The 25177-nt window shown below is 42.0% G+C and overlaps 1 protein-coding gene across 2 annotated transcripts in view; it reads left to right on the plus strand.

Moving 5' to 3' along the window:
• The first annotated feature begins 6572 nt into the window (after window positions 1–6572).
• Window positions 6573–25177, plus strand: part of ZNF292 (zinc finger protein 292) — a 50648-nt gene continuing 32043 nt past the window's right edge. Inside the window, exons 1-4 of one of the 2 annotated variants that reach the window (XM_084827058.1) lie at window positions 6573–6770; window positions 14021–14283; window positions 21137–21291; window positions 21459–21537. In XM_084827058.1, coding sequence (XP_084683184.1) covers window positions 14281–14283; window positions 21137–21291; window positions 21459–21537 — 237 coding nt within the window. In that variant the 5' untranslated portion in view covers window positions 6573–6770; window positions 14021–14280. The remainder of the gene's footprint in view (window positions 6771–14020; window positions 14284–21136; window positions 21292–21458; window positions 21538–25177) is intronic. The other variant, XM_084827057.1, reaches the window with a different exon arrangement.

The raw sequence follows: 25177 nt of genomic DNA on the forward strand, positions 1-25177 counted from the left end.
GGGACATTCACAGTGGACGGTGAGGGAGGGCTCCCGCCAAAACGTTCCTCAGCTTTAGACAGAGACTCAGCACAGGCACAGAGCCCATATTTGTGATGCACGATGACCATGAAGAAGAATGCTGGGAAGTGCAGGGCTTTTTTCTGTCTAAACATGCAGAGGATTGCACTCAAAGTCAATAAAACAGCCCCAAAGGAGCGGCAATACAGAACTATAGAGCATCAAAAGGTCTATCAGTTCCTTCACACAGAGATTGTCATTCTTCAGTCATGGTTTATCCCACACGTATTACAGCATCAGCATCATTGCCCTGCAGCAGTTGTCCTGCCTCTCCTCCCCAGCCGCTGTTCCCCCGTGTTATTTCTTAATGGGGAAAATGCAGTATTTTTTCAGGCAGCACCATCAAACCACCACCTCCTGCCCGTGTACTTCTGCTGTGGCGCAATGAGACGCTTTTGTGTGGGCGGTTGTTGGGGGCATGGTTATCATGTGGGGTGGGAGTGTCATCCAGCCATGGCTGCGCCCTTTTGTCTCTTTGCCATTCCACTATTGGCTGCCTGCACAGCACAACATGATGGGAGTCCGTAAGCCTGGCAGAGCGGCTTTGCTGCCTCTCCTCCATTTCTCCTTCTTTCCTGCTCCCACCACCATCCCAGCAGCATTTACCACAGGATCAGGGGATCAGGGGACTGGTCTGCAAGCGCTGCCTGGAAAACCTTTAACCCTTTCTAGTCAATCCCTATGTACACACAAATGAGAGAAGTGTAACCCCTTTCCATTCAACCCCCTCTCCCAGTGTATACACAATCAAGTGTTACTGCTGGCTTTTACAAGAACAATACTGACTTGTGCACGTGTGTGTGGGGGGCAGATTTCAAAAGTTTCAGAGCTTCACAATGGGATCAGGGGATCGCTCTGCTCTGCAAGTGCTGCCCGGAAAACTTTTAAGTGTTTCTATTCAATCCCCATGTACACAGAAATGAGAGAAGTGTAATTGCTTGCTTGGGAGGTGGGGATCACGTTGCGAAAGTACTGTGGAATACAGTGGCCAGGGTAAGGATTGGAGACAGCAGAAATGAAAAGGGGAGGCAAAGAAGTTGAAATGAAAAAGCTCATGTGGAGAGGGGGGTGGGGCTACCCCAGAGAGAGTAGGCAGCAAGGCATGCAATGCTGCTGACATTTGAAAACATCCCATCAGGGTCCACCAGTGTAAATGGCAAAACTTTGCCAAAGAAAGGTCCTATTACCAGTATCTACTGGCTATAACATTACCACTTCTCCTTGTGGCTCACCTGTCTCTCTTGACGTAATTCTTACTAGGCTGTACCATTTGAGACTGCAGGTAGGGGTTCACAGGATTTCATGCTTCTTCATATATAAAGCTGACATTACAGGGGCTAGAACCCTTCCACTTGACATCTATGTTTTCTGTCAGGGAAATTTTTGTACAGAGAAGCTCTGTACTAGGCCTCTTATCTTTATGGTAGTTGGAAGGAAGCTCCTCCCCTCAACTGATCACATTTTTGTGTGTCCACATTTTCTATAGAAGCTGGAGTCAACACTGGGTACCTTCTGTGGTCCACTAGTATGGTGTAGTATCTTCCCCACAGCTTGTGTCAAAGAATGGACAGGTAGGTCCCCACATTTTATCTCCTTCCCTTGATTCTGATTGGCATGTGGCTCATAAGTAAATAACAGCAACCCATGCAGTACTGTTGCACACTCAGCAGCACCATTCAGAGACATATGTATGCCTTAGATAAGAAGGTGACAGGTATTTATTTTTTATCAATTTTTATTGAGTTTTAACAAAACAAACAAACATAAAACAAATTACAAATATAACAACAAATTCTAAAATCCCCAGTTTCAAATATTACAATATTCTAGGGAGAGAAAAAAGAAAAGAATAGGTTACATGTAAACTTCAGTAAAAGCAGACCAGAGATCCAAATATAAGTCCATCTGCAAATTATGTCTATATACCACTCTTTCAAATGTTGCTAACGTTGTTAAGTCTTCACTCCATTGCATTATAGGTGGTGAGCTTTTATCCTTCCAGTAACATAGTATCAGTCTTTTAGCAACCAAAAGGGCACGAAGGATCCATTTACACTGACCATGTGTTACATTCCAAAAAGCAGGTAAGTAATTTAAAAGAACATTTACATCAGTACAAAATTTATCTGTATAATTTCCTCCCAAAAGGAGGCAACTATTGGGCATTTCTAAAACATATGAATAGTGCTAACTGCATTACACCTCCAACAATTAGCCAAGTTTGACAAAGCTTTATTAAAAAGACGCTGTGGCATCCAATAGGCCTGAAACAAAAGTTTTTGCTCAATACGATGTAACTGAAGATCCATGGAGATAGCCGATACAGATGCCAAAATGCCGGGCCATTGATTAGACAAAATAGGACATTCTAATTCCCTGTTCCATTCCTGCTGTAGACCACATGTATCATATTTATTCATTGATAATAAGTATTTGTAAACATGAATTGTAGGTTGATATATCAGGTCAGCTTCAATTAGTGTTTCCAACAGCAAAGGAGACTCCGAAGCAGTAAAAGCAACAGGACCGAATCTAGATACTAACAAATATTCCAATTGCAAATACTGCCGTTCTGCTGTAGCGGGCAAATAAAATTTATCTCACAAAGTTGAAAATAGCAAAAACTCATCAACACCCAATAATCGATCCAGGGTAAAGAACATTTTAACTGTCTAGGTCCGCCATAAAAACACTTTTTTGTCCAAATCTTAAATCTGGATTTCCCCATCAAGTCAATTTGGCATGGGAAAATGGGTCAAACTGTAATTGGCGTGACATTATACGCCATACATCTGTAACTGACAAATTGTGGGAGGAGCTCTGACTGCCTTACTATGCTGAGAACCTAATGCCATCCATTTAGAGAGAGGCTCCAAATAAGAAGATTCCAACACTGACCAAGATGGAAAATCAAATCTGAGTGGAAAAGACCAAAATTTAGTACAGGTCAGCAAATAAGCCCGATGGTATGTAGCAAGATCCGGAAAACCAAACCCACCTTCATTAATTGGAAGTTGCACCCTTTTCAATGATATTCTTGGTGGAAAGGAACCCCAAAAGGATTTACGAAACAAAGCATTACATTTTTGGAAATATTTGCCAGGTATAAGTATGGTGATACAGACATTTATTATTGGCAATTGACCAAGAGGACATGATGAAAAGTGAATGCACTGGACTGAGAGCCAGGCAAGCGTATAAGCAGCTGACCTGTACTGAGTCTGTCCTACTTTATTTATTTAAAGCATTTTTACCCTGCTCTTCAGCCAAAAAGGCTCGCAGAGCAGCTTATATAAGATCAATAATAACAAGACAGTTGAAAAGACATGACACAAAAAGAAAAGGGGATGAGGAGGAAAGAGGAAAACAAGCAAACTCAGGCACCACTTCTTGAAGTTACATAGTAGTTCTTATAAGACCAGGTGGAATGGAAACAGGAGAGGAACAGCCAAATGGAGCTGGACTGTAAGCAGAGCCTATGGAGCAGGCCCTGCTTCCTGGCTCTCCCTCTGCTGCAGCCTGATGGAATGGTTCCTGCTAGGCGACAGCGGAGGGAGGGAGAAGCCCAATGGAGCTGATCTCTCCAAACACTATACAACTTGGATCCCCAACTTGGTGCCCGTAGGTGCCACTGTGCCTGCTAGGCTGCACTGAGGTGACCACCAGGTGATTGCTGCCTGCACGTGGCTTTTTTTCCTATGTAAGTGAATGGAGTGATTTCTCCCTTCACTTGAACAGGGAAAAACAAGCAGCCATGCCAAAAAAAAATAGCTGGAGAGGGATGCCAAGGATTCTGTTACCTCAAGTGTCCTTGATAGGGGTAGGAGTCCCCTCCACATTTTTTGGGTAGAGCAGCTTTTCCTCCCATATTCAAATGAATGGAGTGATTTGATCACATTAAATCACTGGAAGATTTGATCATATTACACAGTGTTTTATCAACTGCAATGGCTCCCAGTCTATTCCAGGACCAATTCAAAGTGCTAGTTCTGACCTTTAGAGCCTTGAATGTTGGGGCTTAGGGCACCTGAAAGGTTGTCTTCTCCCACATATACCTACCTGAACTTTGAGATCTTCTTCAGAGGCCCTGCTCCAGCTGCTACCAAGGGAAATGAAAATATGTTTATTTTCCCAGGCCTTTTAAAATCTGTGATTTAGGGCACAATCCTATCTAGATAGGCAGCTGCCTCCGAACTCGGAGGCGACCGTCTATCCAAAACAAGGCAGGAAAAGCACGGGGGGATCATTCCCTCCATGCCTCTCCTGCCCTCCTTTTTCTGCTACACATCTATTTTTAGCTGTCTAGCCACAGGGGGGCCGAGCAGGAGAAGAGGCTGCTGTATGACGATGTGCCATACAGGCAGATCCGCTCTCCCCGCCCCGGAATGCCTCCAGCCCTGCCCCTTTTCAGCTACTCCGTGCTCCTCTTCTGAGCGTGGAGGACGGGGATTCTCGGACGTGGGAGGAGGTTGGTTTTCCAGGAACAGACCTTGGAGCGCGGGCTTCAAGGTTGGTTCCTGGAAAACAGCATATCCTATGGCCGTCTAGCTGCTATCTAGCGGCCATAGGATTGCTCCCTCCAAGTTTTTAATTGTAACCCACTATTTATACATCATGAACTTGAGCACACTCCGGGAGAGAGCGGAGGACAGGAAGGCCTGGCGTGCTATGGTCCATGGGGTCACGAAGAGTCAGACACGACTTAATGACTGAACAACAATTTATACATCATGTATTTTTACCATGTTGTGAAATTAGTTTTATCTAGTGATGCCACCAAGTTTCGTCATTACTCGGCTGATTGAAATCCATCTGTCTGTAACCCTCAAATTCATTATCATCTTTGTAGCCAGTCTGAATCGATGTATTGCAAATTCATTATTAAATTTGGAACTGATTGCGAACATCAGAGCATGCGCAGTGAAGTAGTACACAGATTCCCCCCTCCCATTTTCAGTCATCATACCACTTAGATCTGCTGAAAACCTACTTCAAGTAGTTTGCTTAGGTGCTTCTCTTGCAACTGCTGCTGCGGCTCTGGCATCACAAGGAGGACTCTGCAGGTTCCATCCTTATACCAGCAATTGGCAAAAGCGAGTAAACATCGTATCACCACACAGACAGGTCACATGACAACAACCAAACAGAAACCAGATTCCAAATTACAGCTTCTAAGGTACACCTTGATACTGTACATGCGCAAAAACTCATATACACAAAATGAGAGTTCGTATTAAAGAACTCTTGTCCAAGCTGGCACGGACGAATTCGTTACTTTCTAAGTAACAAATTCACTTGGGGTAAATTCACTCCATCCCATTTCAGCCGTTCTGTCAGTTTATCTTGGTCAGTGGAACAGCTTTGGTGGCATTGTTCTGCATGCGTATTCAGGAAGTTCTGCTTGTGTATCTGTCAAGGGGGCGGCACTTCTGGCATTCTGCTGGCTTAGTGGGGTTTCCACCAATCCTATAGTTCCTCAGTTAGTGAATCTTGCACGCCAAAATATTTTACCATATAATAGTTGTAGCCTAGAGATGGCAACTGAAGTATGGAAAAGCATCGCTTTCCTGCCACCCAGTGCAAATTACTTTGATTCCTGTGAAGAAATGATACATACATTTTAATTCTAGAGAATAACTTTCTTCTTCGACAAGGGCAAATTTGTCTTTTAAATATTTAGATTTCCTGAAGGATTAAATAAATGCTTTATTTAACACTTACATAATATACATTTATTAAGACCAACCAAAATTCCATAAAATTGTTCAAGCTTTTGTGTTCTTCAAGACTCTTCCTCAGATAGCATTCTGGAGAACTTAAAAGCTTGCAGCACGGCTACCTTTATTGTCATACATAACCTACGTTGTTTATTGCTCAAATCAAATAGATAAAGCTTCTGACACAAATGCTTGCTTTTTTTTGTTTTTCGAAGAATGTACATAAATATCTGAATTTCCAGTCACATTAGCACCTGATTTCTTAGCAAAACACACGAGGAAATGGGGGAAACCTTGACTGTTTATTTAGAGAAAAAAAAGTTACAGCAGTCAAACTTTGCTTGAAGGGGGGGGGAGTGTGTGGGGCGTGTCAGTTAGGGCTTTTGTCACCTATTCCTGCCAGCAGCACAGCAAGCCCGTCGCCCTATTCACCTCACTACTGAAAAGAAAAAACCCGACGAACGAAACTGAAAGGATTCTAGTTTGACGGTTGCTTCCCTGCCGCCAAAAGTCCTCGAGACACGTCACGAGGCAGCAAGTGCCAGTCGGCGCGCGCCGGCTCCTGCACGTGACAACGTTAGACGCGTTACCCCGCCCCTCTGCGAAAAGAGAGCGCGGGAGGGGGAGGGGGACGAGGGAGCGCGATCGAACCGCTTTTTCGAACTCTCCTCCCTAGTCCCGCACGTGACCCCCTCCCCGGAACGTGGCATTGTGTAATCACGTGACCCGTACGGGGCGTGCGAGAAAGAAGGTGGGCCGTTCCGGAGGAGTAGGGGGGAGGGGGGGGCTGCGTACGCGACGGAGCTGGGTGCGAAGATGGCGGACGAGGAGGCCGAGCAGGACAGCGGTAGTCTCGGCGTTGGCGGCGGCGAGAGCGGCCTCCTGGATATGCAGAGCTTGAAAGAGCGGCTGCTGGAGCTAGAGACGGCGCTGAGGGAAAGCGACGAGCCGGCCGTGGAAGCGGCCACCGAGTACTGTCAGCAGCTCTGCCAGGTCAGGACGGGCCTGGTCGCTGTTGGGGAGGGAGCCCGGGAGCCCCCGCCCCCGCGCCCCCGCTTGGGCAGAGGCGAGGAAGGAGGACGGTGTTAGTAACCGGGCCGCGCTCCTGCTAACGCGCCGCCGCCGCTCATTGAAACTGGCTCGAAGCGAAGCAGGCGGGTGGCCCGCCCCCCTACGCCGGGAGGGGAGCCTCTCACGGGCCCGGGGCCCCCTCCCCCAGCCTGAGAACAGCCGCCCCCCCCGCCTTCACTGCCCCCCTCAACCGCCCTGGGTTCTCTCGCGCTCGCCTCTTGACTCGGCCCCTTTGTTGTGTTGGTGGCGCCTCGGCTCTGGAGGGGCCTTTGTCTGCTGATGGCGGCGGCGAGCTCGTATCCCTGGCCCAGTCATAGCAGAAGCGTGAAGAAGGGGAGGGGAAGGGTTGCTTATTCTCCGGGGAAAGAGTTGGGGAGAGGTGCTGGATGCGGGCTTCCTCATCCACCCTATTGTATCTCGGGGATGTGCGCTCCAGGTGAGAGGATGAGGTCTTGCTTTTCTTTCCGCTGATGCCGTGATCATTTGCCCCTCTGCACTAAGGAGGAGCGTGCATCTGCCCCGTAATAGGGTAGGCTAATGACTGCTATGAGACGCCCTTCATATCCCCCGTAGACACGCATTCGAAGAGTCAGTTCAGTAATCAGGTTGGGCTCCCTATTGTTTTCGTTGTAGGTCATCTCAGACTGTCCTTGGGTCTTCCGAATTAAATAAATGACCTTACTTGATTGTTGGATAGTCTGCTGAATGTTCCTCTCATACACTTCACAGTCCAAAAGAATCAGAACCACACATTATATTTGCAGTGCTTGCTCAGTATACAACCTACTAGTCTTTCCACCAGCATAGATGAGTTGCCTGCAGATGGGTGTTTTAGCCTGCAATCAAGACTAGTTCTCTGAAACATTGCAAGAATTCCAGATGTTTGCATTGTGCTAAACCAGTTTACCAAGCTGTCATAAGAGGCAGGTAATAATGATACAAAGAAAATCTGTGCTTGAATTCCTACATTGATTGAGAAGGTATTACAAAAAGAGCTTAGTGATAAAGCCCCAGTTTCTTAAGCATCTGTTTATTATTTAATGCATTTCTTAGCTGACTTTCAAGTTTGCAGTCTTATTTCTCTGACAGTTCATATAAACACTGAGGTTTATAGTCACTTTCAGTCATGAAGGCATCATCATCATATTAAGTAATTTCAACTGATAAAAATTATTCAGCTGGACAGTGTTCTCAAATCTATATAATGGAAATTAGCACAAACGTGAAATTGAGCAGACAGTGATTCAACTTTTCATAGCCATCAAGTCACCAGGTATTTGTGAAAGCCCAAAAGAGTTAATCTCTGTGCTGTAAAAATGATAGAATGTGATCAGATTTTGCTTTCTAATTCCATCTTGCATTTCTGCTTTAGAATTGACTTAAAAAGCAATGAGAAACATGGTAAAATTGTCAGACACTTCACCATGTAGGCTTACAGAAAAGATCTATGTCACTGTGCAGCAGGAGGTAGATAAAAACAGGTGAACAGCATGATTTCAAAGTGTTGAACACTCCATTATTGTAGTATTACTTCTTTAATCTAGAAAATGGAAATGAATCAAAATTTTCATCCAGGAATACTCAATTTCAACTACTGATGTTGGTATTCTGTCGTTCATAACTATCCTTTAAAAAGAGAATTTGAAGCAGTAGTGTATATTTTGTAGCTTACATTGCCTAGCAGCAGTTATTTTGTTGGTGATGGAAACTAATTTTTGAAATCCATTCCAGAGTGTACTTTTGAACTGAAATTTGGATGGGAGTTCTGTATGATTCTGTCAAAAAGAAGTGTCTTTGGTTTCACTTTTTTTTGGTTAGCCTGATGTAGCTAAACATGGAGATTTCAATTGCAAACATTTGTTCTAGAGGAGTCCTATGGGATTTTTAAACCAATATGTGGATTATGGATGTGATATATATCAGACACTGTGCTGTCTTGGTTGGTTCCACTGATGTGTGAAGATTAAAAGGATTGCATTAACCATGATAGAATAACTAACATAAGTACAAGTACTGGCGTGTTTTCACTAAAAGAAATTCAAGCATATGTATGGTTACAGGTTTTAAGAACTGGAGCATATCCTGCTACAAAATTTTCATAGATGGATGCCGAAGTGTGCAATACATTGTATCTGAAAGAGAAGGTTTAGCTCAGGTCTTATGATGAGGGGCTTTGAATACAAAAGTTCCTAAACTTAATCTTTGGCATTTCCAGGTAGGGCTGCAAAAGACTCCTTGAGTACCACTGCCAGTCAATGGCTGTGTTCAGACAATTATTCTCAGCTTGAGAAACAGATATGAAGGTGTGTTTTGCTCGTACACGGTGCTCCTTTGCTCCACCATTGGCGGTGTAAGGAAACAAACCAGGAAGCCTCTAATTAACCATAGTTTCCCAGTTTTGACAAAATGGGAAACTTTAGCAACCAGCTTTAGAATAAGCCAGGATATTAAGTTAACGTAAAACCATGATTTAATAGCCTGACTTGCTCTGAAGCTGGTAGTGATAGTTTCCCAGTTCAGACACAATGGGAAACTGTGGTTAATTAGAGACTTTTGGGGTTGTTTATGCAGTGAAGGGGCAGTGTGTATGGGCAAAAAACCTCTTCATATGATCATAAAACTGCCTCAGTGTAGGCAATTCTGAGCTAAATGGACCAATGGTCTGATTTGGTGTAAGGGAGCTTTTTATTTCTAAGAATGTTTGTTCAGAAGTAAGACTCACTGTGAATAGGATTGCAGCCATGTTTTCACTTTTTGTTACTATTTCTGGGTCAAGATACAGTTTCTTTCTCTAGGCCTAGGATAATAGGAACTGTTTCAAAGCCACATTTGTTTATCTTGGAGTCAGTGCAGACATAACTGAAGAGGAGCCATGCTGGATCAGACCAAGGGTCTATCTAGTCCAGCATTCTGTTCACACACTGGCCAACCAGCTGTCGACTAGGAACCCATAAGCAAGATACGAGTGCAATAGCACCCTCCCGCCCATGTTCCCTAGCAACTAATGTATATAGGCTCACTGCCTCTGGTAGTGGACACAGCGCATAGCCATTAAGACTAGGAGCCATTGATAGCCTTTTCCTCCAGGAATTTGTCCAACCCCCTTTAAAGCTATCCAAATTGGTGGCCATCACTACATCCTGTGGTAGCAAATGCCATAGTTTTACTATGCGCTGTGTGAAGAAGTACTTCCTTTTAGCTGCCCTGAATCTGCTTCATAGGATGACCCCAGGTTCTAGTATTCTGAGTGGGAGAAAAATGTCTCCCTATCCACTTTCTCCACACCATGCATAATTTTGTACACCTCTATCATGACACCCCTCACTCGCCATTTTTCTAAGCTAAACAGTCCCAGATGTTGTAACCTTTCCTCGTAGGGGAGTTGCTCCAGCCCCTTGATCACTTTGGTGGCCCTTTTCTACCCCTTTTCCAACTCTACTGTATCCTTTTTTAGGTGCGGTGACCAGGCCTGTACACAGTATTCCAAGTGTGGTTGCACCATGGAGTTTGCCTTTTTTACAGTGGCCGCATACTGGGTCGACATCTTCATTGAGCTGTCCAGCACAACCCCAAGATCTCTTTCCTGTTCGGTCACCACTAGCTCAGATCCCATCAGGTTATACTTGAAGTCTGAATTTTTTGCCCCAACATGCATCACTTTACACTTTCTTACATTGAACCGCATTTGCCTTTTAGGTGCCCATTCTCCCAGTTTGGAGAGATCCTTTTGGAGCTCTTCACAATCCCTTTTTGTTTTAACCACCCTAAATAATTTGGTGTCATCTGCAAACTTGGCCACTTCATTGCTCACTCCTAATTCCAGATCATTTATGAACAGGTTGAAAGGCATTGGTCCTAATACAGATCCCTGTGGGGCCCCCACTATTTACTTTCCAGACACAGCACTGACTCCTTGCAAATTGGGAGTCAGCCTCAGGGTTGCATGCTCCTTCCCCTGAACTCCTCAACTCTACAAAGCAATTTCTCACTCCCTCAACTTTCCTTTCCCATCATAAACCATGGCTTCCTATTGCATTGGCACAGGCGCAAGCAACAGTTAATTCAAATTAGGATTCTTCGTCAGCCATGGTATGTGCAGAATCCTGATACTAAACACAAAACCATGGATTGGGGGGTCTCTCCTAGTCCAAAGTAAGTGGTGGCGGCAGCAAGAAACACCCCCCACCTTAAAACAGCAAACAACACTGCTAGAGGAGACTCGGGGGGGGGGGATATATATGGGCTAGTGCTCTGCTACTTTTCTAGGATGTAGGGTTCACAGATCAAGGTAAATCAGGGCAGTAATATAAACTCCATCTTTGTGTTTTGTGACATTGTACAGAGGAAAGTTCACTTCTATCACCTGGTAACTCCTGAAAGCTGGGGTGAATAGAAGCTGTGGTATGGCTCAGATCACATGTATAAAATGGGTGCCTCTGGGTTATAGGTTTTAATGACTGAGATTTGAAAACTGTGTGTGTGTGTGAGAGAGAGAGAGAGAGAAACACACTGACACTCCTGCTTTTGAGTTAAGAGTGCTGACACACATCTGCAGCTCCATTAAAAGCCTTTGAGGGCTTCATTTCATGTATTCTTAAATCCAGTGCAAGGTCTTATTCATGTAAACTAGCCATAGCCTTTTTTAATTTGTCAGTGACCTTTCTAAAAAATCCTTTGCTCAGGTTGACTTAAATATAACGGGTAATAGTTTGGATCCTAACTAGTCATCTGTGAATGGAAAGAGCCCTTCTGTGTATTGATGGGACCGAGGTCCAGGATCCCCCAGTCCTTCGAAATTGATTTTCAGAGGCACAAGAAGCTGCATGGGGAGGGGAATAGGTGAAATTCACCTCTTCCTCAGCCACCCGCTTCATCTGGCAGGAGCATCTATGAGTGAAACTCCACTCAGAGGACACTCTCACCAGCAGGAGCAAACCCAGGATCCTGGCCACTGTGAACAAGCTTAATACAGTGAACTAAATGAAGACTAATTCATTTCACGCACAAGAGTTGCTCTCTGTGAGGAGAGCTTGACAGGATTAGTGCCAGAGAAGGGTATGATTTACATGTGTGTTAGCCTAATCCCACATATAATGGTAGAAAATTCCAACAAAAGATGAGCTAGGCATTCTAGGGCTCAATAAATCATAAGCAACATCTTGAATCGTGTCTGAAATATAGCAGGAAGCCAGAATGAATGCATTTCATATATGTGTGTTCCTTCCTAGGAGACCTGGCCTGGGTTAGGCAATTGTCCCAGGCTTTGCACCACATCACTACTGCTTCATTAGACTAGGATTTGCTTGCATTAATTGTGCTAATGCTTGTGTAACTGCAAGTAGAACAACACCAACTCTTGTAATTTTCCTGCTACCGTAACATTGCACACAACCCTTAGCTCATTGCACAAAAGGGATGCATCTTGCCCATAGCATTCTGCACATTTTTGTGTAACTTGGTGCTTGTTCATGGGTTTTGTATGTAGCAAAGAAGCTCCTTCACAGCAGTGTATTGAAAGTTGGACCTTGTTGAGGACTTTTTTTAATGGAAGTTTAATCTTGGTTTTCTGAACCCACCCCGACTTTGTTTTATTTTTTTTAGAAAAAGTCACGATAAATAAGATGCCATGTGTAGTACCCTACCTGGTCGATCCTTAACATAGAAATAAATAAAATAGAAATTTTACCTGAATTGAAACAGAGATTTGATAACACAAGTAAGGACAGTCAGAAGAAAATGGAATTAATTTTAAATGCTGCATATTGTTACATTGAGGGAATTGGGTGCTTAATTTCTTTTCCCTCAACCTCATTTCTTTATAATGATGCTTGAGAATATGAACAGTAGAAATGTGTAAATATGTATTGCAAGAAATAATTTGCATATTAAGTCATTATTATGATTGAGTATTCTAGTTTAAAATACTAATTTTAAAACATGTGACATAGGGGAAAGCCAGTGGAGGACAAGAAGTTGAATGAGTAGTGGCAACATGCAACCAGACCCCTGTTTCGTGCTTGGGCTGAACTGAAAACATTTTATCTGGCCCCATTACTGGGTCGCAGGTGCTTGGATCCATCTATCTAGGTCTCTAGTTATAAAGTGTGTACCATTCATGCTACTCGGCTTACCTGGAAGGTGCTTATTACTGGAGTCAGAGCTGATCTGTATGCACATGCCAGACAAACTTTATGGCACAGCACTGACTTGAAAATAGGTGGAGAAACCTTGTATAGAAGACCTGGACATCTTGCCAGGTTGGTTATGACTTTGGATAAGTAGGGTGAATTCAAATCCTTTCATGCATTACAAGAGGAATTTGGCTTACCAAATGCAACTAATTGGCAGTTTCTCTAACTTAAACACTTCTTACATCCATTTTTGGACTTTCTGCTTGTGCAGCAACTATGCCTCCAGAGCTCCTAGAATGTCTGATTTGGTCTGATTTGACAATTTTAGCTTGCCAAAATCAGTGTCCTGTTTATAGGGGTCTCTTTTTTGCATCGGTTTAAGATGGTTTTATTATACCTCTGCGAGGAGTGGGATAAGGCATTGAAATGCCCCATTCAACCCATGTAGTGGTCCATAGCACACTCATCTATCAAAAGGACTCCTCTTGACTGAGGGTACGTCACATCCAACAAAAACTAATTTAATGAATGCCACAGAGGCTCCAGCACATATTGTTCTCTCAATACCTGAGGTGTTGGTAGGGCTGTATAATTTCCAGAAATTTTGAAACAGGGTGGGGTGGGGTTCTCCTGTTGTCGTTTTTTCAGGAAAAAATGTAAATGTTTGGAAAAATGGAAAAATATGCAATACTTATTTTTTGGCTCTTTACAAGTCTAGAGTCACTGTGTTGCATCCCCAACCCGGTGCCCTCCCAATGTTTTGGACTTCAGGTAGCATCAGCCCCAGGCAGCATGGCCAGTGGTCAGGAGTTCTGAGAGTTGTAGTCCAAAACATCTGGAGGGCACAAGGTTGAGGAAGGCTGCTTTAGGAACATAACAGATAATATGTACAATTTGGTTTGCTCATAAAATTATCGTTATAATTTTTAAAAAAGTAAGCTCGGTAAATTTGTAATTATAGTAAAACTATAATTTTACATTTGTTATCTTAATCATGATAATTTTATGAGCAAACCAAGTTATGCATATAATATCTTTTAGGTTCCTATTTTATGTCTGACCAGAGGGGACTTCAGAAAGTAGTCCCTGAAACATCTGAATCATCCTAGAAGCCAGAAGAAGCAGGAAGAATTGGAGGCAGAGGAAGACTGGTGTACAGCATCTGTTCCTGTTTGTAAGGAAGATTACCGAAATTCTTAAACCTGTTCCGTTTGTGGGATGGAATTTCAGCAATTCTGGTCTGAAGGAAAAAAACTATTGCAGTTTTATTTAGCTGAGAAAGACGCTTTCTCCTATTAGGAATGGTAAGCAACCATATTTAATTTAAGAAGCTTTAAGCAATTTAAACCTATTATTTGAAGAGTGACATTTTATTCTCTTTGTAAGTAATTTCCACTAATAAGCATTTACATTTTGCTCATTTTGAAAGGTTGTCTCTAGTGGTGGTGTCATTTCCATGCCTACACCATAAGGACCCAGGCTACTGTGTTTCTTTTAGAGAGGGTTAATTCTAGTAGTAGCAGCTAAAGATTTTATAGCTGAGTTAACATTCCCTAGCAGTGAGGTCAAATTGGGAACTTTATTAAACACTGTGGTAGTGAATTCCATAGACCCAAACCTCAAAGTTAATTTTAAAAAAAGAAACATTGGTGGGATAATCCACATGCTGTTTTGTTACATCTGGTGGCAATGACAGGATAACCTACAGTGTTTCTTTCACATGTGGGTTTTAAATTAGAACTACATTAATTGACTGCTACAGAATCTAACCAGAAACACAGGACCCTATAGAACAAAACTCAAAATTGTCAAGAATGTACACTTTCTTCCATATATGACTCTACTCATAAGTTGGAAAACTGAGCATGACATGAAGCATCCCTAAATGAACCTCAAACTTTTAGTAAAAGATACATTAGATCAATAAGGAATGGAAGAAATAAGTATGCTGAGAATTTAACAGAAAGGATGAAAAAAACCATGCCCCCAATGGCTTCATTATTTCCGCAAATTTTACATCTCTAGTCTTTCTGTAAAAGCTTTATTACATAGTTTTTAGAAATCACTTGTGGGGAGCAACAGATGGGGAGCAATATATAAACACCTTGTCTTAAATGTTTATTCATCATTCTCAGAAAATATTTCATAATCTAAAGCTGTTGAATTTTTCAGAGAAAAAAGAAAAATGGCCCTTGGAGGTGGGGGGACCTCTTCTTTCTGAATTTTCTGGGCTTTTACATCTCTAGGTCTTGGTGATGTAGGGCAGAAATAGGGTCCCTTAATTACTTGATGTGGAGCTGCCCAGTTGTAAGCCTCTTTTGGAGTGAAATCTTGGTAATAGTTAATTTAGTCCCAGAAACCTCAGTACATTTCAAAGATATGCATGGTTCATTGAATAACATCCTTCTATTTGGAATCAGTCACCGGCCTGTGAACTATTATGTCATGCATGCACCACTGTCTGTCAAATGCATGATGCTGGACACTGAAAGGAGAAGTCACTTTCCATATAGTGGACTAATTATTTGTTCTTATTTGAACTGGCAGTGTATTGACATGTGCGAAGATAAATATAAGAATGTATAGTAAAGATGAAGGTGAAACCTTCAGTTTTTTTCAGACACATTGTATTGGCAGTCCAGTTTTTTGTATTTTCAGTGTATCTGTCCAAAACACATCAACCCAGTTTCATCTTCCCTCTTTTAATTTTCCCTTTTTATTTGTTGTTTGAACGTTACTTTGTATTCAAAAAATGTAATAAAAACTTCATTTTTAAAACTTGCATTAAAAAAGCAAATAAAGCACAGTTGGTGTGAAAAGAAAATTAGGACTGCTTTGATTTTAGGCTTCAGGGTTATACAGATTTCTTTCAATTTTTAACCAAGTTTCAAGTTGAGTCTATTTTTTACATAACATTTCTATCCTGCCCTTCCTTCAAGGAGCCCAAGGTTCACCTCTAAGGTATACATGGTTTAATCCTGACAACAACCTCGAGAGATAGGTTAGGCAGGGAGAGAGTGAGCAGCCTAAGGTCAGCCTTGGCAGAGGGATTTGGATCTGGCTCTGCAGTCTAGAAGAAGATTGGCTGGTGCCAGATTGGATGTTGCCTGCTCGAACCACTACATCATACTGGATTTTGTAGGTATAATTTATTAAGAGAAAGGGAGTCTTTATTTGATATGGGCTTATTAACTTGTAGGTACCATTCAGTATATAAACAGGACTGGACACTATAATCTTGTTACTTGGTTATGAGAAGGCTTGGAAGTCTTCCTGCTAACTGAAGTGTAAGATAACCTTGTGAACTGTCCTCATACTACTTGGCAAAATACTTCACTTGAAGTGCCATATCTGATCATGTTAGTGGTTATATGTTCAACATAATTTAGGGCTCCTAATTCCTCCTTCAGTTCTTAAATATATTTTGTGATGGGTGTTATACCTAATTAAAAGCTGTTCCTGGCTTCAAGTCATGTTGCTGTTAACAATAGAAGAAATGTGGAAGAGTGGTGTCATTAGACCTATCTTTATTCCTTGATTCACATATCAGCTTGGATAAAGAACTGTAAAGTATAGAGCAGGGATGGGGATCAGTTTGTGTGTGTAGCGGTCGGGGGAGTTGGATTATCCACCACCAAGCCCTCTGTGGGCTGAATGACATCGGAAGATGAGGCCACACTCCCTGATACCATTTGGTCCCCAGCCAAAGCACTGACTAGAGCTCCAGCTTTGCTGCATGTAGGCTTTCCCTAGCCTGGGAAAGCCTGTGTGCTGCAAAGCTGCCCTGGCTGTGGTGCCAGACAGAGAAGCCTGCACCTCAGTTGGGGACCCAGTTGGGAGGGGGAGCAGTGCCTGATCGGAGATAATGGCAGGGATTCCCCTCCCCCCTAGTCCTCATGAAGTGGAGCTACAGGGAGAGGGAGGGGTTTGCCTGAGGCCACGCATGCTGGATAGGCCAGCCTGGCAGGCCAGATTTGGCCCACAGACTGGAAGCTCCTCATCCCTGGTATAGTGGCAGAGTGAGGGCTTTCCTTTCATATCCTCTGTAGCTTCTTGAGTCAGTGCTATGTCTGCCATGGTGTATTGCAGGCACCACCCACCCACCCCTGGAGAGAGGTGCCAGGGAATCTTCATCCAACCTTCCTGCTTAGCCCTTCACTACAATGAAAAAATGATTCCTGGAACTGAAGCTGTCACTTCATTTTTAGCATATGTTTACAGATTTAATTATTTTTCCTTGCTAGTTTTCTTGTGTGGATGGAAGTGGTGCAGCCTTATCCTCTGGCCAGTGGCAAAGGTCAGTGTGTCCTTCCACTTGCAGTCTTAGGGCATGTCAAAATGTACTCAACGTCCTTGGAGCACATATGAACGAATGCTCACTCTGAATATGTGCTTGGCTTGGTTGGGTTGCTACTATCTTCTTTCTAATTAAAGCCTCACTTCCGTGACACTATTCTATCTGTAAAAGCTTTCATAAAGGTTATTTCCAACAAAGAAACTGCAGTTCTGTAGGGCTACATGATTCCACCAATTATGCAAGTGACAAAATTTACCCAGAATTCATGTAAGTCCAATTGACTGCATGTTGTGCTTTGTGATAAACCATATTGGTCTTGCAAAGAAAAGTCACAGAAATCTAGGGTGGTATCCAATTAACACTTCAGCAGAATAGCTTCTGTCAGTGGAGTAGGGTGGGGGTGATTCACCTTCCCTTTGCAGCATCCTGCATGCTCTCAAAATCTGCTTAGCATTGGGGGACCCTCCGGAGCAGATTTTTGGAGGGAGACTGCAGTGGTGGGAGGAGAGATGGGGAAAGTTGGATTTCAAGCCTAGTAATTAAGATTTCCATTTCAATGTGCTTCATTGGCAGATAGCTAATTGATAGCAATGATGCTTCATTGGAGAATCCTTTGTGATTTATTTGCCAGTCTCTTGGCTTACCCACTATCCTATGAGTATTAAAGGAAAAGCCAAAAAAATCTTCTGATTTTGGGGATTAGGTAATAAATTCTATATGATCAGTACTATATTTTTAATTTTATATTAAAAATATTACTTATTCATGGCACAGTATTCAATCAATAGCCAATATTTACTGTGGATTCTCCCCATCCACAGTTAAATTGTTAGACCTGGTGCACAATTACCTGTTTATGGCTTCTTTTTTATGCACCCTTACTTGGGATAAGTTCCATTGAACTCAGTGGGACTTGCTTTTCAGTATATAAGGTTGCAGTTCACAAATCTTTAAAGTCTTTAGCCTTTTGCTTTGTAAAAGAGCAGGACAGATTTTTAGCTTGTATAGAGATAAGTTTAAGCATGTGGACAGTGCCTAGAAAATCTCAGAAGCTAAAGAGGGACAGGACATACAATGATGTAGTGTTTATCTGTTGCATTTGTATCTCACTGAGTGGGCTGTGGGGTTCACATATAGGCATGCTTAGCTTAAAAATGAAAATACCATGGTCCTCAGAACTTATCCCTTTCTCCAAGAAAGCATTTCTGTGCTCTGCATTACTCCATATGCCTTCCGGTGGCTAATAGAGGCTGAATTACATACAAAATAAGAAAATAATAATGGCTGTACAATGATAAAGTGCATTTAAACACCGCTTATATATTGGTCTTGTCCAAAAATAGAGAAACTCCCTGGAAGAGGGACTTTTCGTATCGCTCCTTTCCTCTCCCCCGTTCCCTGAGGGCCAACCCAGACATTACTTTAAAGACGGAGCTAGCCGCTATGTCTCTTAATTTTTACTCTAAAGTAGAAGCAGGAACCTAATCCATATTGAGCCCATGGCAAGGTGGGAGAAAGGTTTAAAGCACCCTACCCCCATGCCAGGGTTCCTATTCAGATTGGACCCCTGCTCCTACTTTAGAGTAAAAATGAAAAAAAGATGTAGCTGCTAGCTATGTCTTTAAAGTCATATGCCTTTTGGCCCTGAGTTAACCTGTATGAGTCCAGAGGAAATTCCTGCACAGTTGTGAAACTAGATCAGAGAACCATTCTGTTCTTGCCTTACAGAGATCTCAAGAAGTGGGCATTATCTTACTTATTTCAGCTACTGGAAAACATGTCCCAAAACCAACTACTGAGTTTCCTTTTCCCAGTGCTGAGCAGAGAAAAACTTTTCCCTGCCAAACACACTGGCTATGGCCGCTATGGCTTCTGCTGGCATGCCTGGGAAGTTTCTTGGGTGGCAATTCAGCCCTTGGACTGAAAAAGGTTCTTCTCCATGAACTTCTTCCTCCACTGCTTTGTTTGGCCAGTTCTGCTAACAAAGAATTCCTGTCCCAAAGAAGCTGGGACCTGAACATATTGTTCATTCTTTTAAGAAAATGTCTGTGTAATTTATATATAAAATTACATTCTACATAGTACTTCTATCACATATTTTTACACATCATTTAAAAATGCTTATTACAAAAAAAGTATTATAAAAAAGTTATCTCCAAACCTCTCCAGTTGTAATTAACCTGGAACATAGGAAGCTGCCTTTTACCAAGTCAGATCATTGGTCCATCTAGCTCAGTATTATTGACAGTGATCTTGTTTGCCCGACAGCCCATCGAGGGTTAATTCACCCTTCCTACCGTTATGAATATGCATCCCCAGCCACTTGTTGTGTCATGTAAATCTGGCTGGTGGAGGTTATTTGAGGGCTAAACAACTCTTGCATAACCCTGCAACAAACCATGCTATGCAAAGTGACCCACTGACTGTCAGCGGCTCTTGAGAATTTCAGGCAGGATTTTTTCCAGCCATACCAGAAGATGCCAGGGATTGAACCTCAGATCTTCTGCATGTATAGCATGCGCTCTACCACTGAGCTATGGTCCCTCTCATAATACAAATCACCTGTATTGTGATTTGTGACACCACAATTTCATTCTTATTATCAAAATCTAACTTGGCTATCAAAGGGTTGAATCCAATTGTGTTATTTCAGTGACTGAAGCAGTTCCATCAGTGTAACCAGGAGAGGGGCCATCACCTTCTCACGCATGCCTGCAAAATCTCTCCAAAGTGCAGGGCAGCACAGGGCAGATTTTTGGGCAGCTCGGAGGGCTGCAGGGCAGAGAAGGGAAAGGTCCTGTTTTGCTAATAGATTTCCACTAGTGTGACATTGGATTTAAAGCAGTAACTTTATCACTGGATCTCAACTTCTCAAGATCTGTTTATATTTTTGTGGGTTTCTCAAATGTACCATTAATTCAACCATTTCCACTTTCTCCTATAATTTCCTTAAAAGCTTATTCTTTTTTTGGTTATTTTTTAAGATTTTGCATTTTGAGTTTTGGCAGTTGTACTTGCTTATCCACAGATAGTAGCTCTTTAACAAAATCTAAGATTTACCCAATCAAGCTACAAAGTTTAATTATCTGCAACAGCATTCTCAAATATTCTACTGCCTTGTTCCCACTACATGTGGAAAAAAAATCTCCCTTAATATGTTGACATATCCAGCGCTTTTCCTCCCCTTCACTATGTATATTTTTCATTTTCTGGACAATGGAATGCTACTTTTTGACCATTTTGAAACAGATTTCTTTATAGTTTTTTGGTACACAAAATACAATCCTTTATAGAACAGAAAATTCAGTACATCCTCTGAAAATTCTGTATTATGCTTTTTAAATATACAAGTGCATTTCAATACCTGGAACCATAGACCTAGCTGGAGATCAAGAAACCATGCAGCCTAGTTAATGTACAACAACTAGTGATACTTCTGGCTGATTGAAGCAATTTCAACAGCTACCAGCCAGAGAAGAAGACACCACATGTGTGCGGTTCTTTTGTTGGAGCTGTTGTGACTACTTCCACCAGCCACAGCAGAATTGCTTATTGTTGCACAGCAGTTGTAGTCTCCCAACCCCAAGTATACCTTGGGGTTGCTGGGCCTGTGTGTTTCACAACGTACTGAGATTGTGGGTCAGGATTCGGAGCACCTAAATCCTCCATCCTGAGATACCTACACTCCTTGCTAAGACTTTGGAGGGAAAAAGTCTTGTTCACATGACAGGTTCTAAGAATGTAGATGTGTTGTACTGAGAAAATAATGGTGGTTGTACTACATCTCATATTTATGACTTAAGTGGAAAAACAGGAGTCTGGCCTTGGGTTGGTAATCTGTGTTTGTATTTTCTAAACAGACACTTCTTGAATATGCAGAAAAGTGGAAGACATCTGATGATCCCATGCCGTTGCTGGAGGTATACACAGAAGCTATCCACAGTTATGTTAAAGCACGACCTTACCTCACCTCTGACTGTGAAAATGTAGCCTTTGTGCTTGAACGCTTAGCACTGTGAGTATATTTTTTTTTTATTAGCTTTATGTACATTTCTTTTTTGTTTTCAATCGACTTTATACTTCGTACATTAAGAATAGTGGTGGATGTTTTTTCTAGACAGTAAATGAGAACTTAAATTTCTTTTTGACCTTTGACTTTGACTTAACCATTTGCTTTTTCAGAAGCTATGTTGAACTTTTGCTATCCCTGCCTCCTGAACTGCCTGAAAATAAATGGAAAGAGTTTCAGTCCTTTATTCAGGTGGGTGTCTTTGTTTTGTAGCTATCCTACACATTTGGTGTCATAGTTAATCCTAAACAGTGATGTAGGTTTTCTAGAAAATTTTGAACTGAAAAATGTTCTGGAAAATTTTCACATGCAAATTAGGGTTATTTGCATAGGGTCATTTGCATCGGAAAAGTTTCAGGTGTTCTAGAAAGTGATCTAATTTAGCATGTTTATTTTATTTGTCTTTAGTAAACCACAAAGTACCCTCTGCTAATTTTTTATCCCAAGACACATCGAGTATTTAACTTGAAATATTTGAGGGGGGAAATTAAAGCACACTTAATGTGATTTAAATGTTATATTATGTTGAATTTTTTATTAGAATGCTTGTAAAAATGTAAAGACGGTGACCCACTTTGCACATTATGGCTAACTGTGAGCTAAACAACCCTCATTAACCCAAAGAACAAGTGTTTCTGGCTTGGTTGCGGACCCAGAAAGAAAGCAGAAGTGGTGGGTGTGTGGGAAGCAGCGCGCCCACTCCAGTGCAGCCACAGCTAACTGTGGATTGTTTAGCCCATAGTTAGCTGTTATATGTGGACCTGGTCAATTGCAAGTACTTCCCTTGCACTCTTTAAATATAATAAGAAGAAGAAACTGTAAACTGTTGACACAGTCATTTTAACAACCCAAAGAACTCCATGATATGCTGACAGCCACTCATTCATTCATTCATTCACAATACTTATATGCCACTCCACATCAAAGATTTCAGAGTGATGAACAACAAGATAAAAGAATAAAACACCATATTAAAACAATTAAAACTTTTTAAAAGAAACAGATTCTGAACTTAATAAACTGCAGCTGGTCGCTCAAGGAAGGTCTCTCGAAATAACAATGTCTTTAGGAGGCTCCAAAAGCAACACAACATTGGCACCTATCTGTCCCAAAGGCAGGGAGTTCCACAGGAAGGGGGCCACTACACTGAAGGCTCTTTTCCTGGTGGACTCCATCCAGGCCATGGGTCCATGTGGAACCACTAGGGACGTGCCCTATGATGGTCTCAGTGACCAGGCAGGTTGGTAAAGAAGGCGCTCTCTCAGGTATCCTGGTCCCAAGTTGTTTAGGGCTTTGTACGCTAGTACTAATACTTTAAACCTGGCCCAGTAGTGAAGAGGCAGCCAGTGCAGTTCCCTCAGCAAAGGAATTACATGCTGAAAAGGGGCAGCTCCTGACAACAGCTAAGCAGCTGCATTCTGCACTAGCTCCAGCTTCCGGACTAGCTGTAAGGGCAGCCCCACATAGAGTGCGTTGCAGTAATCCAGTCTTGAGGTTACTAATGCCTGTACCACCGTGGCCAAGCTATCCCTGTCCAGGAGAGGCCGTAGTTGGCAAACCAGCCAAAGCTGGTAAAAGGCACTCCAATCCACAGAGGCCACTTGGGCCTCCAGCAACAGTGATGAATCTAGGAGTACCCCCAGACTACAAACCTGATCTTTCAGCGGGAGTGCAACCCCATCCAGAACAAGCAATGAGTCTTATCTCCTGGACCCAGGAACCACTCACCCACAGGGCTTCTGCCTTGCCAGGATTCAGCTTCAGTTTATTGGCCCTCATCCAGCCCATTACTGAGTCTAGTTACTGATCCAGGACTTGCACAGCCTCTCCTGATTCAGACGTCACAGGGAGATAAAGTCACTCATCTGTTTCAAAGAATTCAGCTCTCTTCCACTAATGCTGTTGGGGCATTCAGTTTCACTGTCACTTCTTATTAGTTCCATTTCACACTGAGATCTATCTATCTACCTATCTATGCTTCAGTGCCATATATGTGTTCTCTCACTTGCTAGGCATAATCACCTGAAAAACATTAATTGCAACTTTGTAACTCAAGAGGTAAAAATGCCTCTTGAGAGTGCACCTATTTACACAGACTTTCCCTGATCTGTGAGGGACTCTGTTACCACTCTATTTTATCATTATGATGTAATGTTTTTAAATGTTTTTAATTTATAATTTTTCTTGTTTCTATATTAAGTTGTTTGGTATAGAAATGAAAATAATAATAATAACAATAACAACAACAACAACAAGGCTGTAATGAAATCTGAGCCTTGCTAACTATATTCCAAAGAGGAAATAAATATCCCATTTTTAGACTTTTCTACTGATCAAGATGTGTTGGCTATATGTGTACCATATTTCAGCTTTCTGTCTGTTGCTAAAGTTCCTTAACTATTTTGATAGCCTTAAAGAGATAGGAATTATTATCTATATCTAGTTATATACACTATCTCTGAATTAGGGTGTGATCCTAGGTATATTTGGAGGTCTTCCCAGCCATGTCATCTAAGTTTTAAAGGCACAGAAATGCAACTTAAAACCCCTTCTTCTAATCTAGTGCTTTGAAAGCATTGTGTCCTCTATCCAAAATAAACTACACATGGTAAAACATTGGGAGGGGGGAAGAGGGAAGGGATCACACATTTTTAAAGCTGTGTGACAGGTGTGAATTCAAGAGATTCAGCTCTCCCACCAGCATGGAGGTACTGTTGTGTGGTAATGCTGCACCTGTTGAATTTCTGCCTGATCTGCAGCCTTTTAAAGACACAGGTTGTTTTCTCCAGTTGGGGCTCCAGTCAAAGTATATTCCAGGCTACTGTCAATGGGACTTTGCACACTTGTATAAAACCTTTACTTTAGTTAGATAGGGTGCTGACTTCATACATGAATGATTTTTTAAAGATTATAAAGCGCAACAGTCCCCTTGTCATTTTCAGGCCAAGTAATCCTTTCTCTTTTTACTGTTTCTTCTAACTGCCCAGTTTGAGTCTCTCCTGTCTGTTTCTCTGGTAAATCAAATAATCTGAACTGGGACTAAAACCCTGAAGAGTTTTATGCCAACAGCCAGTGAAGGAATATGATTACCCAGTGAGCAAAAGTACTGTGTGTGGCAGAGAATATCCTTATTTTAAAGGACCACAATGAAAGAGCGCTTTTAACCCTGCCTCGTTTCATTCAGTTTTTTTATACTGATTTCTGTACTCTTGCCCAAAATATGGAGCATTCTCATCAGAACTATAAGTCTGATTTGTATGTAAAGCTTAATTTTTAATCTCTGCTTGGTGCAGGCTCCTTTCCCCAAGTTCTCTGCATTTGCCAGAGGAATTGGGGCAGGGGAGGTGTGAAATAAATAAAAAACAAAATGCAGTGGTACCAGCAAGAATTTTTGAAAAGACACTAATTTAAAGCAAATAAAAGACTTAACAATTACAATTCTAATAGCTAAGCTCCTAATAAAATATTCTTAACTGTCATAAAATCAAGAAGGGTAACTAAAATAATCTTGCCTTAACAGTACCTCAGAACATTATTAAACTAATAAAACTAGCAAACCCAACAAGCCTTTAAATACCTATTGAATGTCAAACTGTCAACTTCTAGTACTCCAATGACTGTCCCCCCAACCTCTTGGTATCACTAAATAATTCCCAATGCCAGATTAAACTGTTTTATTTTAAGCTGTCTCAAGTCCAAAAGGTAGTATGCCAAAAAGGGGTGTCCTTTCTGCATCCCCAGATGCTAAGTGCTCTCTTAGCATTGGAGTTTTAGGAATAAAGAGTTAACATATTTGTAAAAAATGGTCTCTAATTTTTTTATTATATCTGTA

This window comes from Heloderma suspectum, chromosome 1 (genome assembly GCF_057233095.1).
Source record: "Heloderma suspectum isolate Gila_16-S chromosome 1, 16-S_ref, whole genome shotgun sequence".
Lineage (NCBI taxonomy): Eukaryota > Metazoa > Chordata > Lepidosauria > Squamata > Helodermatidae > Heloderma > Heloderma suspectum.